This window comes from Sinocyclocheilus anshuiensis, unplaced genomic scaffold, assembly GCF_001515605.1.
Source record: "Sinocyclocheilus anshuiensis isolate Anshui unplaced genomic scaffold, SAMN03320099.WGS_v1.1 scaffold145, whole genome shotgun sequence".
NCBI classification, from domain to species: domain Eukaryota; kingdom Metazoa; phylum Chordata; class Actinopteri; order Cypriniformes; family Cyprinidae; genus Sinocyclocheilus; species Sinocyclocheilus anshuiensis.
In genome coordinates, this window is record NW_015537973.1 from 226,073 (window position 1) to 246,195 (window position 20,123).

Consider the following 20,123-nt stretch of genomic DNA (forward strand, 5'->3'; position numbering starts at 1 on the left):
AAATGATTTATTCAGATGGAAAAGACGTAAATTTCCATAACAACACAGCCCGCGGCCCGTTATTCCCTCAAATATCTCGCTTTCCAGAGAGCCAGGCGCGATGACGTCACGCGAGAGTCCTGCACGCGGGAGGAGACTCGCTCGAGTCGACTGTCATTCGCGGACCAAAACCCTGACTGGACATTATTACCTTTATTTCAATAGATATCTGTGTAGCGTAGAGCTGTTTTATCATATCTTACGAGAGTTTAAACCTGGAACATACTTAATATAATAACGTTACCCAGGGCCACGTTTACTTGTGCGACTTGGAAAGAGTTTTATTCCCAAGAGAACTCCCGACGCGTTTGGTCTTCCTAAGATATTGGAGGACGCGTTTATAAAGGCTTTTTAGGACAGCTTTCCGTTCCCTTTTTAATATTATTTCGTTATTCGACCGGTTTTTATTCATTTGCTTCTCGCTTTCTATTCGATTTAAACGCTAGCTAGTCTAAACTAGCCGAGTCCAGTAAAAATGGGGTTACACCCGTTGGAGTTTAGTGAGTGTTACCTGGACTGTCCTGCTTTCAGGGAGAAAATCAAAGCTCATGAAGCAGAGCTGGACAAAACCGGCAGGTTTATCAAAGAGCTGTATAAGGATGGAAAGAATCTCATCAATGCCACAAAGCGTGAGTGATATGCCTTTTTTATCTCTGCTTTTAAATTTGATGTGTAAATAATTGTGCTTCAAATGAAAATAAAGCTTGCCTTTCAGTCAACATGTGATCCAAACTATGCAAATGTCAGATAATATCAGCAACTCAAATCAGTCAAACAGGTCTTGTAATTTTGTCAAGGTCACTATGTCATTCCTATTTACACTTTTACCCGAGACCTTGCTGGAGTAGTTTTGCTGGTCTCGAGAGTAACATGGTTCATTTAACGTAGTGGAGCGCAGAGAAAATGAGCTTGCGTGGCATAACTTTTGCTGACCTCATCCAGTTTTGGGGTTATGATTTACTGTACATGATCTGTGTGCAAATCACCAGGTGTCCTACAAGTCTGCTTTTTGGTGTGTGCACATTAGGGATTTTTGCAGCACTTATGTAAGTTATTTCGAAAGGCCACAATTTTCTCAGTTCAGACACTTGCAGTTATGCATCTGCATTTGTGGCTTATCACCTCTGTCATGTGACCCACCCTTTCACCTCCATGTGTAAAGTTTTATTGTAAACATTTCATGTCCCTTCCCATTATGCATTTATTATATTCTGCCTTTTCCCTAGCGTTTAGGACAGGGCAGAACAAATTGGCTAAAAATAAAGCTTGCGTATTACGCCTTGGATGTTCAGACCTTTTTTGGATATGTTTGAATTATTGGGATCTGCAGGGTCTGGGTAGGGTTAACTTTAATATGAGTGTTCGTTCTGATAGCAGGACATTTTTTTGTGCAAATAAAAATGGATTATCAAAAGTTTTTAGGTGCTGGAGAGTTTTATACTGAAGAAATGTTGGCTAAATGTTTCTTTTAGATTTTGTGGTTGGTTCCTCTTTATTTTTTCAGTCTTGTGTGTGTGATGCACTAATAGTGTCACAGCTTCTAGATAATGCTAAATATGGCTAAATTAAGATGCGCAGGACAACAGGCTCATGGTACAGCCCACACAACTGCTGCCCACATAATAATCATGGATTGGTTAGCGTAGTTTTACTTGACTTAAAACATAGGAAACATGAAGCAATAACCAATAATAACATACATAACTAATGAACTGACCATTGGTGGGCCTAGGGCTGCACGATAAATCGAAATGGAATCGAGATCGCGATTCGACAGAAGCTGCAATTGTCATGCGTATCTTTCAGTGAAGCACGGTTCTGTGATCAGCAGTAAATCTCCATCCAAAGGCCAGAGGGCGCTCTCGCGCTGAAACTCCAAATACGCCTTGCAGAAGAAACCCAGAAAATGCCTAACGCTGCAGCTGAATAAACAGAAGATTCAACTGCTTTCATTGATTCAACGTGACTAATAAACACACGACTACGGCAATATACGGTTTATCTGAGTTCTTATTATTATAATTTTCATTAAAATAAAGTATATTTATAATGCAATGCCTTTATCACTGCTTAAATACTATTTATTTAAGCAGTTGCGTGCCTTAACTTGTCAGTGAACAATCGCATTTGATTAATCGTGCAGCCCTAGGTGGGCCCTTAGGTTGATTTAGTTAAAGGGGTCATATGACGTTGCTAAAAATAACTTTATGTTGTGTATTTGGTGTAATACAATGTGTTTATGCGGTTTAAGGTTAAAAAACACATTATTTTCCATATCGGTTCTCTTTTAGCAGTTCAGTCAATGTACTGTTAGGAGTAACTGAATAACTCGGGATATTGGTTTATTTCGCGTCAGAGAGAGTGCCAGGCACGTTTATAAACCAAATAACTTAAGTATTTTGTTAATTAGTGCGTACTGGAGACGCGAACCGTTTCAAACGATTCAGTTCGATTTGATGAACTGGTTCGACCGGTTCACTAAGAAGATCCGGTTAAATAGAACGATTCGTTCGCGAATTAGTGCTGGGCGGTATGACTAAAAATTTATATCATGGTATTTTTCAAAATTATACCGGTTTCATGGTACATGTCAGTATTTTTTTTTCCATGCATGACTGGGTGTTAACCATGTTTCTACTGATTGAGAGAGGAAATACTGCAGTATATTGACTTAGAATGCCCTATTTTACTGTCATGATGAGTGAAATATCTCTTTGGATTTGAGAATTTAGTCTTTGCAGCTTTCCAGATCTTCTTTATGCACCAAGAGCTTGTAACACTCCAAAGAGAAAGGAAAAATTGAACTCAGGAATAAGAAAAACAAGCAAAAACTTGTTGTGCCTAGTTTTGAATTCAGTCAGTCTGTTCAATCAGTTTGGAATGCACACTTTATACTACAGACAGATAAATGACTTCCTCTTGCCATTTTGCAATATGTATCCATTGTAATTTTTGAAGGTAATGCTGCATTTAGTGTTGTCACGGTACCAAAATTTCAGTATTCGGTACCAATACCAGTGAGAAAACCGCGGACTTGGCAACACTGGAAGAGGATAGCTTCGTTTAGCGCATCAAGAACCGGGTTGACCGGGTACTCGGTACCACCGGTACTTAAGAAAACCTGGTACCGTAACGTTTAAATTTTTTTAGTACCGACTTGGTACCGAAATACCGGGTCTTTTGACAACACTAGCTGCATTAATAATAATAAAAATAATTAATAATAATAATAATAATAATTTTATTATTATTATTATCATCATTATTATTTTGATATGTGATTTGTCAAAATTGTCTACTTATTTTTTTCAATCCAATTTATAAAGAAATGTATTCTTTGTAATATCTTAATTAGAGCCTGACCGATATATCGTTTTGCCGATATTATCGGCCAATATGAGCCTGTCGCCGATATATCGGTATCGGCGAATATGCCGCCGATATGAAATTTTTCTGCTTTCGAATGAGACCAACCCAGCGTCATTAGCCCCCGGGGTTCGGGAGTTACGGGTGGTTAAATTCATGGTCCGGCGCCGACCGATCAAGCGATCCCGGGGGGGCTACCGACGCACGGAGGGTGCTGTTCGAGAGGGCTCCTCGAGCTGAAGGGAGATCCGCCGGCGCGTTCGTGAGATAGTGACACCAGTCAACACTTTCACTTCTGTAAGGAGGTCCCTTGTTCAGGCAGCAGCATTCAAGTTGTCTTATTCGACCGTAAGTGCCCTGTGAAGTGGACTTCACATGAAATTCCGCCATGATTCCAGTTCCAAGGGAACGTACACGTTACATACAAAGGGCATTAAAGTGCGATATATCGATATCGGCCTTTTTTACTCCCTAATATCGGTATTGGTATCGGCCCCAAAAAACCCATATCGGTCAGGTTCTAATCTTAATGTACTTTGAAATGAAAGCATAAAAAATAAACAATTAAAAAATTTAATTATGGAATTGTTGTTTAATTATATAATAAAGTAATATAAATAAAATAATAATTACAATTTTTGACTTGTCAGAGTAGCCACCTTTCGAAGATATAACAGCTAAACATACCTGTTGCATTCTTTCTACAATGGAAATTATATATTTGGAGTTCGAATGGAGGTATATATGTCTGATCCATATATGTCAGTACTGTAGCAGCCAGTAATCTGTAAGTATAGAAGCCAGTTTGAGCATTGAAAATCTCTGTTCATGGTTTCATTTTTAAAATCTGAGCTGCACTGTTGGGATCACTAGTAAGTGGAAACAATTAAAGCTTTAGACCATATCCCAAATAACTCAATATCCTCTTCAGAGTCCACACTTTAGTGACATACACTGCCATTCAAAAGTTTGGGATCAGTAAGACTTGTAATGTTTTTTTAAAGAAGTCTCTTATACTCATCATGTCAGGCCTGTGTTTCTGTGTCTTGTGTTTTGTTCCCCACGCTCTCCATGTCCTGGTTTTCCCCCGTGTTCCTCTATGCCCATTTTTGGTCTTCCCGTTCCTGTCCTCATTATGTTCAGTTGATTCCACCTGTGTTCGCCCCTGAACTCCCTAAGCAGCCAGGGCTCCCTGGACGGCATGCTTCACCATGGCTCCCTGGACGGCATGCTTCGCCATGGCCCCCCGAGTTCCCTGCTCCGCCATGGCCCCCCGAGTTCCCTGCTCCGCCATGGTCCCCCGAGTTCCCTGCTCCGCCATGGCCCCCCGACTTCCCTGCTCCGCCATGGCCCCCTGAGTTCCCTGCTCCGCCATGGCCCCCCGAGTTCCCTGCTCCGCCATGGCCCCCCGAGTTCCCTGCTCCGCCATGGCCCCCCGAGTTCCCTGCTCCGCCATGGCCCCCCGAGTTCCCTGCTCCGCCATGGCCCCCCGAGTTCCCTGCTCCGCCATGGCCCCCCGAGTTCCCTGCTCCGCCATGGCCCCCCGAGTTCCCTGCTCCGCCATGGCCCCCCGAGTTCCCTGCTCCGCCATGGCCCCCCGAGTTCCCTGCTCCGCCATGGCCCCCCGAGTTCCCTGCTCCGCCATGGCCCCCCGAGTTCCCTGCTCCGCCATGGCCCCCCGAGTTCCCTGCTCCGCCATGGCCCCCCGAGTTCCCTGCTCCGCCATGGCCCCCCGAGTTCCCTGCTCCGCCATGGCCCCCTGAGTTCCCTGCTCCGCCATGGCCTCCTGACTTCCCTTCTCCGCCATGGCGCCACGAACTGCCTGATCCGCCATGGGTCCCGGAATGGGTACCGCTCCCCCGTTGGATGTTGTGCTCCATGTCCCAAAGACCATATCCCAAATAACTCAATATCCTCTTCGGAGTCCACACTTTAGTGACATACACTGCCATTCAAAAGTTTGGGATCAGTAAGACTTGTAATGTTTTTTTAAAGAAGTCTCTTATACTCATCATGTCAGGCCTGTGTTTCTGTGTCTTGTGTCTTGTTCCCCACGCTCTCCATGTCCTGGTTTTCCCCTGTGTTCCTCTATGCCCATTTTTGGTCTTCCCGTTCCTGTCCTCATTATGTCCAGTTGATTCCACCTGTGTTCCCCTTGTTATCTCGATTAGTCCCATTACTTAAGCCCTGTGTCTTTCCATTTCGAGCATCCGGTATTGTTCGTCAACCCCTCGGTCTACGTGTGTGTTCCTGCCTTTATTCCTTGTTATTTGGATGAATAAAGACTGTGGATGTTAATTCCCTTGGTTTCCGCACTCCTTCGTCTCCTCGTCTCCACCACAGTAGGTGAGCCATGACACATCAAGGCTGCATTTATTTGATCAAAAATACAGAAAAAAACAGTAATATTGCTAAATGTTATTACAATATAAAATAATGGTTTCTATTTTAATATACTTTAAAATATAATTTGTTCCTGTGATGCAAAGCTGAATTTTCATCAGCCATTACTCCAGTCTTATGTCACATGATCCTTCAGAAATTATTTAAATTTTATTTATTTATTTATTTTTCTTTTTTTTTTGAAACCCATTGGTTTTACATCATCCATTATGTGAATAGTAATACCACCAAGACTACTTGTGTAACAAAGTAATTAAATCAGGATGAAAGGATGTCAAAGGAATACTTAAATTAAAACAAAAATATATCCATTATTTCATCATAAATCTAACTGGGAGTATGCCAAAGATGAATGAGATATGTTGTTGATAGATGGTTATTATTTAGGGTAGGCTGCATATGGACCACAAACACCTCTTGTGTGAAAGCACATTTAGTTCACACCTTTGGTTGGCCACTCTAGTGAATACAGTGAGCACTGCAAATTAGACACACGCTTCCACTTAGATGACCTGAATGATCTCAACACAACTGTGTTACTAGTGGAGCATGCAACCTTCAGACAGACAACTACTATGGTCACAATTAGGGCTGCAACAACTAATCGATAAAATCGATTATTATCGATAATGAAAATCATCGACAACGATTCTCATTATCGATTAGTCGGGTCTGCCCACAGTGCATGTCCAACTTCAGCCAGTCGCATCAAATTACAGCACTGAATAACACATTTCTATGGACAAAATGCATCTAAAAATAGTGGAGGAAACAGAATGAGCTCCTGCAGAAAAAGTATGTGATCCAAGCTGCCCAAAACATGAGAAATCTTTATTTTAAGCTTCAAGCTGATGCATTAGCGTAATGGCTTGCACTGTCAGGCGCTTTGACAGATACGTGTGTGCGTCCTCAGCGCAAAAAAACTTTCAGTTAACGGTCATATCCTTATCTGTAAATGTCAGAAATTCACGCGAGCCTTTCCATTTGTTGCATAAAGGCCCGCCCTGACAGTCTGCGTTAAGTTGAAATCTTTACTGAAAGAGCGCCGGTGCGGCGGGCACGCGCGTTAAACAGACAGAACACAGTAGAGAGGGAGACAATATTCAGCACAAAAACATTCATTGCGCTGAAATATCTGTTGTTGAACATTCATTTTAGGTTTAAAAGTCAACATACAGTGCGAGTAATTTATGAGAGTAAGAAATGTGAAGGGACAGCAGCGTGTAATTGTCTGAATATAAATGTCAGACGCTTTTACAGGATACATAAATGACAGAGGAGACGGACTGTGATCAAAGTGCAGGCAACGCGTGTTCATGCAGAACATTACTATGATTTTATTCGTCTTTATTATCTTTATTATTTTAATTTTCGATCTAGAGATTTAAACTATATTTACTATATAGCCTACAGTGATTAACAAATTTATTAAAACAAATTTATGTAAGGTCTTTAACCAATTTTGTAAGGTTTGTGCCACTGCTGCTCTTAACTAACAGTATTGGTAATTACCAAATTCATTTTTTAGCTTTCTGTATTGGTTAGTCCTCCAATGTGCGTAAGCTCTTTAGTAACAGTAGTAGGCTATTTCTAATGCTATAATGTAATTATTGCTGTTATCTATGAAAGAAAGGCAGACAAAAATAGTCAAGTGCTTTATAGTGTTTTTTTATTCAGATACCCAATTAGTCAAAAAGTACATAAACAATGCCAGCAAGCATGCAAGCTGTTATCAAAGGCAAAGGAGGCCATTTTTGTTATTATGTAAATAAATACTATTTATTTGTTTCGGTTTGTTCTTTGCCCAATAAATGACAATAACATTTTTAGATTTAATGTTTTTTTTGACAGATTCCTAAAAATATTTGTGTTTTCTCTATTATGACAGGTGGTCTAATAAATTGTTAAGCACTGTATGTTTTCATAGCATTCAGTTGGCACATTTGTTTGAAGGACATTGGGCAGAATGTGGAATAGAGTGTTTTTGTCAATACAATTAAAATAAAGATGTTTTGACCCGATTAATCGAAAAATAAATAAATAATAATAATCGGCCAACTAATCGATTATCAAAATAATCGTTAGTTGCAGCCCTAGTCACAATTCAGAATGATTACATACTATGGAATTAAGCATTTCAGTATTAGTGTTGGTCACCTTATTGGCCTTAGTAACAAATGACATTTGATTGTTTTCTTATGTTTGTTGGCAACAAAATAACATGACATGAATTTTGGCAAAACAGAATATAACACAAACAGTTGGTCACCATGTTAGCAGAGTTTTGCTTGGCATGCATACATGCTTCAATTGACTTTTCACTGACATTTGACTTTCTAAAGCAGGCAGTGTCCGGAGCATTCCTTAATGTTGTAGTGATTGGCTTTGCCCCAGTGGTTACTGCTTGATTCTGTGCAGTAGGGATGTAACGATTAACCGCGAGCCGGTTGAAAATCGATTTAAATATGTGACGATTCAAATCGGTTGAGATGCTAAACAAATCGCGATTCAATTAGGGGTAGGAGTTTATCTGAATGTATGTCTGAGGGGGACTTACTGTCTTTCGATGGTATTTTTTCTTTTCCTCTTGCCTCTGTAAAATGCATATTAAAGTTCATAAGTGTAGCGCTGCTTTGTTTACAGCGGAAACCAAGGAAACGCTTTAAGCGCCACCTGCTGGCAGAGAGTGAATCTGCGTCTCGTTCAGCTCGTCTGCTGTTTGTTTCATGCAGATATTTTTTTTGCATAGTTTCACAAAACTGAAGTCAAACCATTCTCACATTTAATTTATAATTTGTCTTAAATCTCATTTTGTAAAAAAATAATAATCGTGAATCGAATCGAATCGTGAGTTGAGTGAATCGTTACATCCCTACTGTGCAGTGACCTAGGAACAGTTTACAGCAAAAATGCAAAAATTGGGACACTGATGGGCATTAAAACATTAACCTTAAAAGAATGCCCTACATGCCGTTTCATAAATGAATGAATGAATGAATGATGCATTTATATAGCACTTTATTGTGTTTATTATTGCTATATCGCGTTACGATATTGCTATATCGCTTTACGATATTGCTATATCGCTTTACAATCATGTGGGGGGGTCTCTCCTCAATCAATAAAGAGTTTCACAATAGGCAGGAGCCTATCATTCTTTCAAGTGACTTTCAAGTGTCATCTTGAGCAGAATTGACCGTGTCCCCGAGGGAAATAACCACAAAAGAGTCCAGTTCTTCCGCCTGTGCTTGTTTTTCTTGTGGTTTTGAAATCATCCAAATCACTTTTTGTCTTTTGTTTGCTGAAATTCATACTTGTTTGATAAATGGCATTGATAATAATGACCACTAAGCTTTTAATCTTTGCCTCTTCTTTTGTGCAAGACTGATTGGCAGCTAAAGAAGCAGAGCTTGTTTATAAAGGAATAGTTAATATTCTGTAATCACTTACCCTTATCTTTAAAACACAAATAATGCAATATATATTAAAATAACTAATAAAGACATTGTAAAAAATAGTACTCTAAGTATGAATGAAGCAGTTTAATCCAAGACATCTGAAGAGACACAATCACTTTATATAATGAACAGATGTATTTATTTTTAACATAGAGCACATTAAATATGGTCAGTGGTATCTCAACCATACTTGCTTGATGCACAAGAACAAACCTCACAGGTTCTTGCTGAAATTCATTGTGTGACATGGGAAAACAAACCTCATAGGTTCTTGTGCATCGTGCAAGCACAATTGAGCTTTATCATATTTGATGTGCTCTATCTATGTGTTGATCAATGTTTATGTGATTAAATCTGTTCATATAAAGTGATTGTGTCTCTTCAGAAGACTTTCAAACTTTTGTTTTGGCACATTCTCAAGATTTTTGTTATGTAACAAGAATCCACAGATTAATCTGGTAGTCTGCAGCTTAGTGTAACTGAAGCCTTGATGCCTAATTTTTCCACCTTTTGGAAGTCTGGGAGGATGTATTTGGCCATGGAATCCTTGATTCAGGGGGACGTGTGACAACCAGGCTGTCAGCTGCTGTGGAACAGGAATCCCTCAGTGGACGAGAAGGACTCAGAGGATGCGCTCCTGTTTTTGTCCGTTTCCTCTGCAGAGCAGCCGGTCTTTGTCACACAACCTTTTGACTTGTCCTCGTATCCTCCCCTCTCCCCAGAGGAGATGTGATCCTTGTTCATCTATGTCCATAGGAAACAAATAGCGGGTTTTGTATTCCACAGCCAATGTCACCTTTACAATAACGGGGGGAAAATACATACATCAGCTTATGCGGGATTTGTTTTGCTCTGCTGAAACGTTAAAATTATTTCCACATTTCAGGACACTGGAGGCAAAAATCTGCACACTGATGTCTTCAAAGCAAAGCAAATAGACAGTTTAGTCTTTGCTCTCTGCATGTCACGTTTTACGTTTGATAAGTCTGTGAGATGTTGTCAACTCTTGCCAAGGATTGAGATTGGCAACAGTCTCCCAGTAATCTCAGTGCATTGTCTGCCAAACATCGTCATAATATTTAATTAAAATGGAATTAAAGTGGATATGAGATCATGGAAAGGGAAGGTTTACTCTTTCAGGAGAAGAAATGAAAGTCAGAAATGAGCTTCATGTGTTGTGCAGATGCTTCTTCTTTGCCTTGCAGAGAACACTAAGTTTTATTGTTGGTGTTTATGCAAGATCCTCACCACAGGCCTTAGTCAGGTAGACACTATATTTCATTTTATGCATTTAAAAAATTGATGTGATGTGAGTGATGTACAGTCCATTCAATGCACTGTTCTGTCTCAAGGTTGTAAGTCACATCTAATTTTCTTTTTCCATGTTTTCCAGAATATTTTGTTTGTTGGAAACTTTATTTGGAAGGCATTGCTTAAATGTTTTGTTGACTGAATGACCAACACATAGGTACACAACAGTAACCTATTGAACAGACTGTATTTCCATTCAAAAATAAAACTTCTGTTACCCTCATGTTGCTTCAAACCCATAAGACTTTCCTTTATCTTCAAAACACAAATGAAGATATTTTAATGAAACCTGAGAGATTTCTGTCTTAAGTTGTTTATATGCGAATAAAAACCTAAAATAAATCAGTTCATCCTAAAAAGTGATCATGTCTCAGGTTCCATTCAATATCTTCTTTTGTGTTTCAAAAATCAACAAAAAGTTTAATAGGTTTAGAACAACATGAGTGACAACTAACATTTTAAAATTGGTGTTTTCTTCAACTAATGTTGAAGGTTGGTTTGTGAGGCCAACAAAATTTCCTTTTGTTGAGTTATGCCTTCTCAATTCACTTAGAACACTCGCCCAAACTATCAGATTGTTCTAATGAATTAACATGTTCTTCTACTAGCTTAGCAAAGACTATATTTGTCATGGCCTTATCACTCTCAAGTGAGTATTGAAGACCAAAGACTTCTATCTAAGTTCAGCATGTAGATGTGTTTCAGCCCTGGAACAGCTGCAGTGGTATTCCACAGGAATGATCATATCTCTAACGCATTCGTGGAATTAATGCTGAAACTGAGCCCAGAGGGTTGAGGGTGATGTCATGTTCTGACAAAAAATATTGCGCTTAATATACTTGGAGAGGTTTAAGCCAAAAGAGGCCTTAGGAGAGGAAAAGAAAGAAAGGGAGAGAGGGAAAGAAGAGAGGTCTGGAAAAGATCAGTGAGAGGAACAGGAAAGATTGGACAAAGAGATGTCCGTGTAAACACAGTCCTGCTCGTAATTTAGTTTGATGGTTAACTTCGCCCTCAGTGTCACAGCTGTAATATGAAGAAGACATGCATTTTAAACATAGGACATTTTGTTGTGTGTAGTAAATTAAAAGAAAAAAAAAACCGAATTGGACCATTTCGAACCTATAGTGGGCTGTTTGACTGCATACTTCACATCTAAGGTTGCAAGACATAGGATGCTGTCCTTTTGACATCAAAATAAATTTAAAAATGAAATATCTTTTGCCATGTCTGCCATCTATAATTGTTTTTTTCTTCTTCTTTTTTTCTGAGCTTTTTTAAAAAATTATTATTAAGATTGCATTACAATGCATTAATGCGTTTTATGGATCAAGGATGCATAAATTGCTGCTGTAAAATTTGGCTATAATTAGATATCTTGGGGACCTTTTGAAACAGCCTTTTAAAAACGTTGCTTTGTAATGGGATTGATAGGGATGTAACGATTCACTCAACTCACGATTTGATTCGGTTCGCGATTTTGAATTCACGATTCGATTTTTTTTAACAAAATGAGCATACATCCGTACCATCATCTTTCACTCTATGGAACTTAAGAATCAAAATAAAAATCAGGAAATAGCACTACAGTTGTAACTGGTGCACACAGATAAATAACCATTGAAAATGTATGAATTAGTAAGCTGTGTGAACAAAGTCTTCAGATTGAGTTAAACTACCCAACTCTGTCCCATTCTTTAGTTAGAAAAAGAAGAAGAAGAAAGAAAGTGACGTGACATGTGGTTACCCATATTAGGAATTAGTGCTCTGCGTTTAACCCATCCAAAGTGCACACACACAGCAGTGAACACACACACACTGTGAACACACACCCGGAGCAGTGGGCAGCCATTTATGCTGCGGCGCCCTGGGAGCAGTTGAGGGTTCGGTGCCTTGCTCAAGGGCACCTCAGTCGTGGTATTGAAGGTGGAAGAGAGCGCTGTACATTCACTCCCTCCACCTACAATCCCTGCTGGTATGAGACTCGAACCCGCAACCTTTGGGTTACGATTCCGACTCTCTAACCATTAGGCCACGACTTCCCCCATTATGCATAATAAGAGTTAATATAATTGTACTTTAACTTGGGCCTCAAATATTAGGCATTCTATGTATTTAAAGATCACGTTAGGAACACGTTTCCTAACTCTCTCTCTCTCGCTCTCTCTCTCTCTATATCTCTCTTTACTGTATCAATGGATTTTCTTCTGCCAGTTAATGCATCATTATATTAATTCTACTTTGTCAATTCTTAATGCTTGGGAATTAGCTACTCTGTGTATATTCTGTCTACACAAGCTCATATTGTTGAAATTAGAGATGCACCGATTGCAATTTTCTTGGCAGATTCCGATATTTTGTTAGTGTGATCTGCCGATACCGATTTTTGCCGATTCTGATTAGGGCTGGGTATCGATTCAGATGTTCCAATTCGATTCGATTTCGATTTTCAAGCTCTCAATTCGATTCGATTTCGATTTTCGATTCGATTTCGATTCGATTTTTGATTTCGATTCTCAATTCGATTTGACTATATGAATGAATGTAGATTTAATACAAATCCTATATTTATAAAAAATGAGCAGTGAACATAAGATTACAAATGGTTAATTAATAAAAGGAAATTAAGAGCCACAAACCTGTATATTAAACACTTTTTATTTTAGGTACACTTGGGTACAATAAAACAAAACCCAACTCTATATTTCAAATGCATACAATGAATAGACAGAATTTTGATGCAAGATGAAAAACTGATGCTGAAAATTGGACAAGTCAGAACAGTCTCATGCCTTGATCAAACAGGATCAGGTTATTTTATGTTTAAGATAAAACAAACATAAAATCTCACAGCATTAGCTGTAACATGGAGGCTGCAAGCCTATGAACGGTGTAGGAAAACTAATACTGGCCTTTGGGTGATAGTTCACCCAAAAATAAAAATTCTGTCATCATTTATGCATGTATGAATTTCTTTTCTTCTGTTGAACACAAAAGAAGATATTTTGAAGAATATGGATAACCAAACTGTTTTGGTCCCCATTGACTTCCATATATTTTTCTCCATACTATGGAAGTCAAGTCAATAGGGCCCATCAACTGTTTGGCATATAGCTTTGTTCTTGTCCACAGTATCTTTGTCATCGTGCTTGCGAAATCTAAAATGCTTCCATACCTCTGACTTTTTATGTGAAATCAGCTTATGCGGGATTTGTTTTGCTCTGCTGAAACGTTAAAATTATTTCCACATTTCAGGACACTGGAGGCAAAAATCTGCACACTGATGTCTTCAAAGCAAAGCAAATAGACAGTTTAGTCTTTGCTCTCTGCATGTCACGTTTTACGTTTGATAAGTCTGTGAGATGTTGTCAACTCTTGCCAAGGATTGAGATTGGCAACAGTCTCCCAGTAATCTCAGTGCATTGTCTGCCAAACATCGTCATAATATTTAATTAAAATGGAATTAAAGTGGATATGAGATCATGGAAAGGGAAGGTTTACTCTTTCAGGAGAAGAAATGAAAGTCAGAAATGAGCTTCATGTGTTGTGCAGATGCTTCTTCTTTGCCTTGCAGAGAACACTAAGTTTTATTGTTGGTGTTTATGCAAGATCCTCACCACAGGCCTTAGTCAGGTAGACACTATATTTCATTTTATGCATTTAAAAAATTGATGTGATGTGAGTGATGTACAGTCCATTCAATGCACTGTTCTGTCTCAAGGTTGTAAGTCACATCTAATTTTCTTTTTCCATGTTTTCCAGAATATTTTGTTTGTTGGAAACTTTATTTGGAAGGCATTGCTTAAATGTTTTGTTGACTGAATGACCAACACATAGGTACACAACAGTAACCTATTGAACAGACTGTATTTCCATTCAAAAATAAAACTTCTGTTACCCTCATGTTGCTTCAAACCCATAAGACTTTCCTTTATCTTCAAAACACAAATGAAGATATTTTAATGAAACCTGAGAGATTTCTGTCTTAAGTTGTTTATATGCGAATAAAAACCTAAAATAAATCAGTTCATCCTAAAAAGTGATCATGTCTCAGGTTCCATTCAATATCTTCTTTTGTGTTTCAAAAATCAACAAAAAGTTTAATAGGTTTAGAACAACATGAGTGACAACTAACATTTTAAAATTGGTGTTTTCTTCAACTAATGTTGAAGGTTGGTTTGTGAGGCCAACAAAATTTCCTTTTGTTGAGTTATGCCTTCTCAATTCACTTAGAACACTCGCCCAAACTATCAGATTGTTCTAATGAATTAACATGTTCTTCTACTAGCTTAGCAAAGACTATATTTGTCATGGCCTTATCACTCTCAAGTGAGTATTGAAGACCAAAGACTTCTATCTAAGTTCAGCATGTAGATGTGTTTCAGCCCTGGAACAGCTGCAGTGGTATTCCACAGGAATGATCATATCTCTAACGCATTCGTGGAATTAATGCTGAAACTGAGCCCAGAGGGTTGAGGGTGATGTCATGTTCTGACAAAAAATATTGCGCTTAATATACTTGGAGAGGTTTAAGCCAAAAGAGGCCTTAGGAGAGGAAAAGAAAGAAAGGGAGAGAGGGAAAGAAGAGAGGTCTGGAAAAGATCAGTGAGAGGAACAGGAAAGATTGGACAAAGAGATGTCCGTGTAAACACAGTCCTGCTCGTAATTTAGTTTGATGGTTAACTTCGCCCTCAGTGTCACAGCTGTAATATGAAGAAGACATGCATTTTAAACATAGGACATTTTGTTGTGTGTAGTAAATTAAAAGAAAAAAAAAAACCGAATTGGACCATTTCGAACCTATAGTGGGCTGTTTGACTGCATACTTCACATCTAAGGTTGCAAGACATAGGATGCTGTCCTTTTGACATCAAAATAAATTTAAAAATGAAATATCTTTTGCCATGTCTGCCATCTATAATTGTTTTTTTCTTCTTCTTTTTTTCTGAGCTTTTTTAAAAAATTATTATTAAGATTGCATTACAATGCATTAATGCGTTTTATGGATCAAGGATGCATAAATTGCTGCTGTAAAATTTGGCTATAATTAGATATCTTGGGGACCTTTTGAAACAGCCTTTTAAAAACGTTGCTTTGTAATGGGATTGATAGGGATGTAACGATTCACTCAACTCACGATTTGATTCGGTTCGCGATTTTGAATTCACGATTCGATTTTTTTTAACAAAATGAGCATACATCCGTACCATCATCTTTCACTCTATGGAACTTAAGAATCAAGATAAATTATAAAAATCAGGAAATAGCACTACAGTTGTAACTGGTGCACACAGATAAATAACCATTGAAAATGTATGAATTAGTAAGCTGTGTGAACAAAGTCTTCAGATTGAGTTAAACTACCCAACTCTGTCCCATTCTTTAGTTAGAAAAAGAAGAAGAAGAAAGAAAGTGACGTGACATGTGGTTACCCATATTAGGAATTAGTGCTCTGCGTTTAACCCATCCAAAGTGCACACACACAGCAGTGAACACACACACACTGTGAACACACACCCGGAGCAGTGGGCAGCCATTTATGCTGCGGCGCCCTGGGAACAGTTGAGGGTTCGGTGCCTTGCTCAAGGGCACCTCAGTCGTGGTATTGAAGGTGGAAGAGAGCGCTGTACATTCACTCCCTCCACCTACAATCCCTGCTGGTATGAGACTCGAACCCGCAACCTTTGGGTTACGATTCCGACTCTCTAACCATTAGGCCACGACTTCCCCCATTATGCATAATAAGAGTTAATATAATTGTACTTTAACTTGGGCCTCAAATATTAGGCATTCTATGTATTTAAAGATCACGTTAGGAACACGTTTCCTAACTCTCTCTCTCTCGCTCTCTCTCTCTCTATATCTCTCTTTACTGTATCAATGGATTTTCTTCTGCCAGTTAATGCATCATTATATTAATTCTACTTTGTCAATTCTTAATGCTTGGGAATTAGCTACTCTGTGTATATTCTGTCTACACAAGCTCATATTGTTGAAATTAGAGATGCACCGATTGCAATTTTCTTGGCAGATTCCGATATTTTGTTAGTGTGATCTGCCGATACCGATTTTTGCCGATTCTGATTAGGGCTGGGTATCGATTCGGATGTTCCAATTCGATTCGATTTCGATTTTCGATTCTCATTTCGATTTGACTATATGAATGAATGTAGATTTAATACAAATCCTATATTTATAAAAAATGAGCAGTGAACATAAGATTACAAATGGTTAATTAATAAAAGGAAATTAAGAGCCACAGCCCAGCCCTAATTCTGATTTTCATTCTAAGAACTATAATTGACAGCATATACAAACAAAAATCGACTTTTCTTCAACGCAAAGTTTTCTTTTCATAAAAAAAAACAAGTTAAAAGTCAGTAATAAAATAAGAACAAATACAAAAATTGCAAACAACAACACAAATAAATGCAATACAATAAAGAGAGCTATGAAACTACGTTTTTCAGGTTAAGTAAGTTTTTTGGCTCACAAGCTGTTTGAGACTGAGCGCGGATTGTGCGCTTCACTAATATAGATCAGTGGTGGTGCGCGCGCTTTTGGTGTAAGCACGAAACCTGCGGGAATGACTAAAATAATGCGCAATACAAGCACTATTTTACTGGAGCGAATGAGACGTGTGTGTTAGAGAAGTGGTCGTCGGAGAGAAGAGAGCGAGAATGCCCGGCTGATGTTATTGTCTGTGCCGCTGGTAACAAAACGGATCGGCTCGGAATCGGAAAGAAGTGAGACTGTCCGGCCGATCATGAGGAAAATCGGCCGATTCCGATCCCTGGCCGATCGATCGGTGCATCTCTAGTTGAAATATTCAGAACCATTGTTCAGAAACCAAGGATTGTTTAAAAGAAAGTACACAATTTGAGTGACATTTTGAGACTGTGTGAACCTGAAGAACAAGTCGTGTGCCTTGCCTTTATTAGTTCAGAATGGACTTGACCTGAACCTTCCCATAAACCCATCACTATTACCATAAAGCCATCTCTATCTGTTCATTTTTACCATCATACCCCACATCCCATTGCATATTTTTGTTACGTAAGGCCTTCTTCCTTGAGACTTTGGTGCTCTTTTAACTTGCACTCACAATTTAGTCTAATAAAGGTCTCAGTTGCTTTGTGTCCTTTTTTGCAGAAAGAAGAGAGAGAAAACCGAAACTTAATTATTAGAGTAATAGATGACTGTGTCTTTAAAACTGCAGAGATGGGTCTCTTGACCATTTCCAGGATTTCTCCCAGCATGCCTTAAAAGGACTTGGTTGAGAGCACTGAGGAATGTCTGTGCGGAACACTGAGATTGCATGGGTATTTATTCAGTCCCATTATTAATATTAATCTTATTGGAGTTTCATTCTCATGGCCAACTGGCGACTCTTATCTATTTTGTGCAGGTGCTAATGATGTACATTCATCTGAATGTTTTAAGCAGTCAAAGCAAAACTACTGTGATTTATTTATTTATTAGGATATTAACTGTGGAGTATTTATATGTTCATACACAGTAAATTTTGCAGTGTTAAATTAACTCTATAAGAGTTGAATTTAACACTCGGCCCGAGTGTATTTGGTCCCACTCAGAATTGGTGATAAATTGACTCTTGTCATAGTGTTACATTTTCAGAGTTAAATTAACTCTATTTTGAGTAAAAAATTAACACTGCTCAACACTGAATAGTGTTACCAGAGTTTAACACTAGGGGAAATTAACTCTGTTCTGTGTTACCACAATTTAACTCTGCAGGAAAATTTACTCTGATTAGTGTTAATATTTCACTTATATAGAGTTCATTTACATTTATAATAGTGAAAAATTATCTAATTTTAAAACCCATTTGGTGTTTTAAAAACAGAATAGAAAACAAGATCAACGACGTCACATTTAAAACATTTATTAAAAAATGTTGTCAGGCTCAAGAAACATACACATACATGCACAAAAATACATCACGTCTGCATGAAATGACAATACATCATTATATTCAGTACAGAACCTGTTGAACCTACTAGCTAAGCAGCCTTGCTCTTAACCTCAGTGATACAAGGACCTTCACTTTGCCAACATCTTTGTTGTACACAGTGGTCTGAATGAAAGTGTACATCTTGTGTAGAATAGTGTTATAAGTGGTGCCAAAAAGTGTGCCTTAAGAAGTTTGTTCACCAAAAAATAGAATTATCGTTAATTAAGACTTTTGTTCATTTTCGGAACACAAATAAAAATATTTTTAATGAAATCTGGCAGACTTTTATCCTTTCATTGACAGCCTATACAACTAAAACTTTCAAGGCCCAGAAAGGTGTTAAAGACATCATTAAATTAACCCGTGTGACTCTGGTCTCTTCTGGCCTTGACAAGACACAAACAACAAACATTTTTAGATCATCAACACTGCTTAAAGAATGCTATACGAAGTTAGTCACAGTTAATGCAACTCAGTAGCTACAACACTGCTGTGAAAAGTGGCACAATGACATTTCTCTTTTCATTTTGTACCTTCAAATTATATTTCTCGTTAGAAATGCCTCTCTGTATAGTTTTGATTCTCCATAGCAAGTATCCGGTGGCATTATTACTAACATCATAGTAATGCTCCTTAGAAAGACAAAAATACAGAAAAAGGAGAAGAAAAAGTGTTTTAAAATCCAAGAGAAAAATACACCACCTCAATTATTAACATCAAATATTAAACTTATCTTTTAATAAATTAAAACAGCTTACCTTTTGGCGCAAGGCAAAAGAAAATGGCGGAGAGAACTTTTGCTCTGGTCTTCGGGGATGGCTTGAGGGGCGGAGCTTAACGGAGTAAATTTAACAATGCAGAATTCAACTCAGATCATTTTCACCAACACTAGGGGGCATTTTTCACTATTTGTTGTTAAGTTAACTCCTTAAGAGTAAATGGAGTGTAACACTGCTTAATTAACACTGTCAATTTTACTGTGTAAATATGCTAAATTCACAGATAAGTCAACACTACACTACAGATCATACAGATTAAATGTGCTTTTTATGTGCTGATTTTTAGGAACGTCATAGTAAGGAATGAGCTGGCTTTATCTAGCTTGGCTTTTTCGCCTCAAGGAAGAAGATAAAGATTTACATGCAAAGAGTCTGTGATCTGTTGATCTGCATATTCCCCCCCCAAAAAAATGTACTTCAGGATACATTAAAGGGATAGTTCACCCAAAAATGAAAATTTGATGTTTATCTGCTTACCCCCAGGGCATCCAAGATGTAGGTGACTTTGTTTCTTCAGTAGAACACAAATTATGATTTTTAACTCCAGCCGTTGCAGTCTATCAGTCATATAATGCATGGCAATGGTAACAAAATCTATGAGAGTAAAAAAAAACATGCACAGACAAATCCAAATTAAACCCTGCAGCTCGTGATGACACATTGATGTCCTAAGACACGAAACGATCGGTTTGTGCAAGAAACGTTTTTTTACCTCTAATATACCACTATGTCCAACTTCCTTGAGCGTGCGCACGGCATCCGATGCGTGAGGTGTGTACGCGCTCTGGCGTAGTT

At 38.4% G+C, this 20,123-nt stretch overlaps 1 protein-coding gene across 1 annotated transcript in view; it reads left to right on the plus strand.

The window, feature by feature from the left end:
- Window positions 1-117: 117 nt before the first annotated feature.
- The window catches only part of LOC107671381 (rho GTPase-activating protein 10-like), a 76,101-nt gene continuing 56,095 nt past the window's right edge, over window positions 118-20,123 (plus strand). Inside the window, exon 1 of the mRNA XM_016464298.1 lies at window positions 118-668. Coding sequence (XP_016319784.1) covers window positions 515-668 — 154 coding nt within the window. The 5' untranslated portion in view covers window positions 118-514. The remainder of the gene's footprint in view (window positions 669-20,123) is intronic.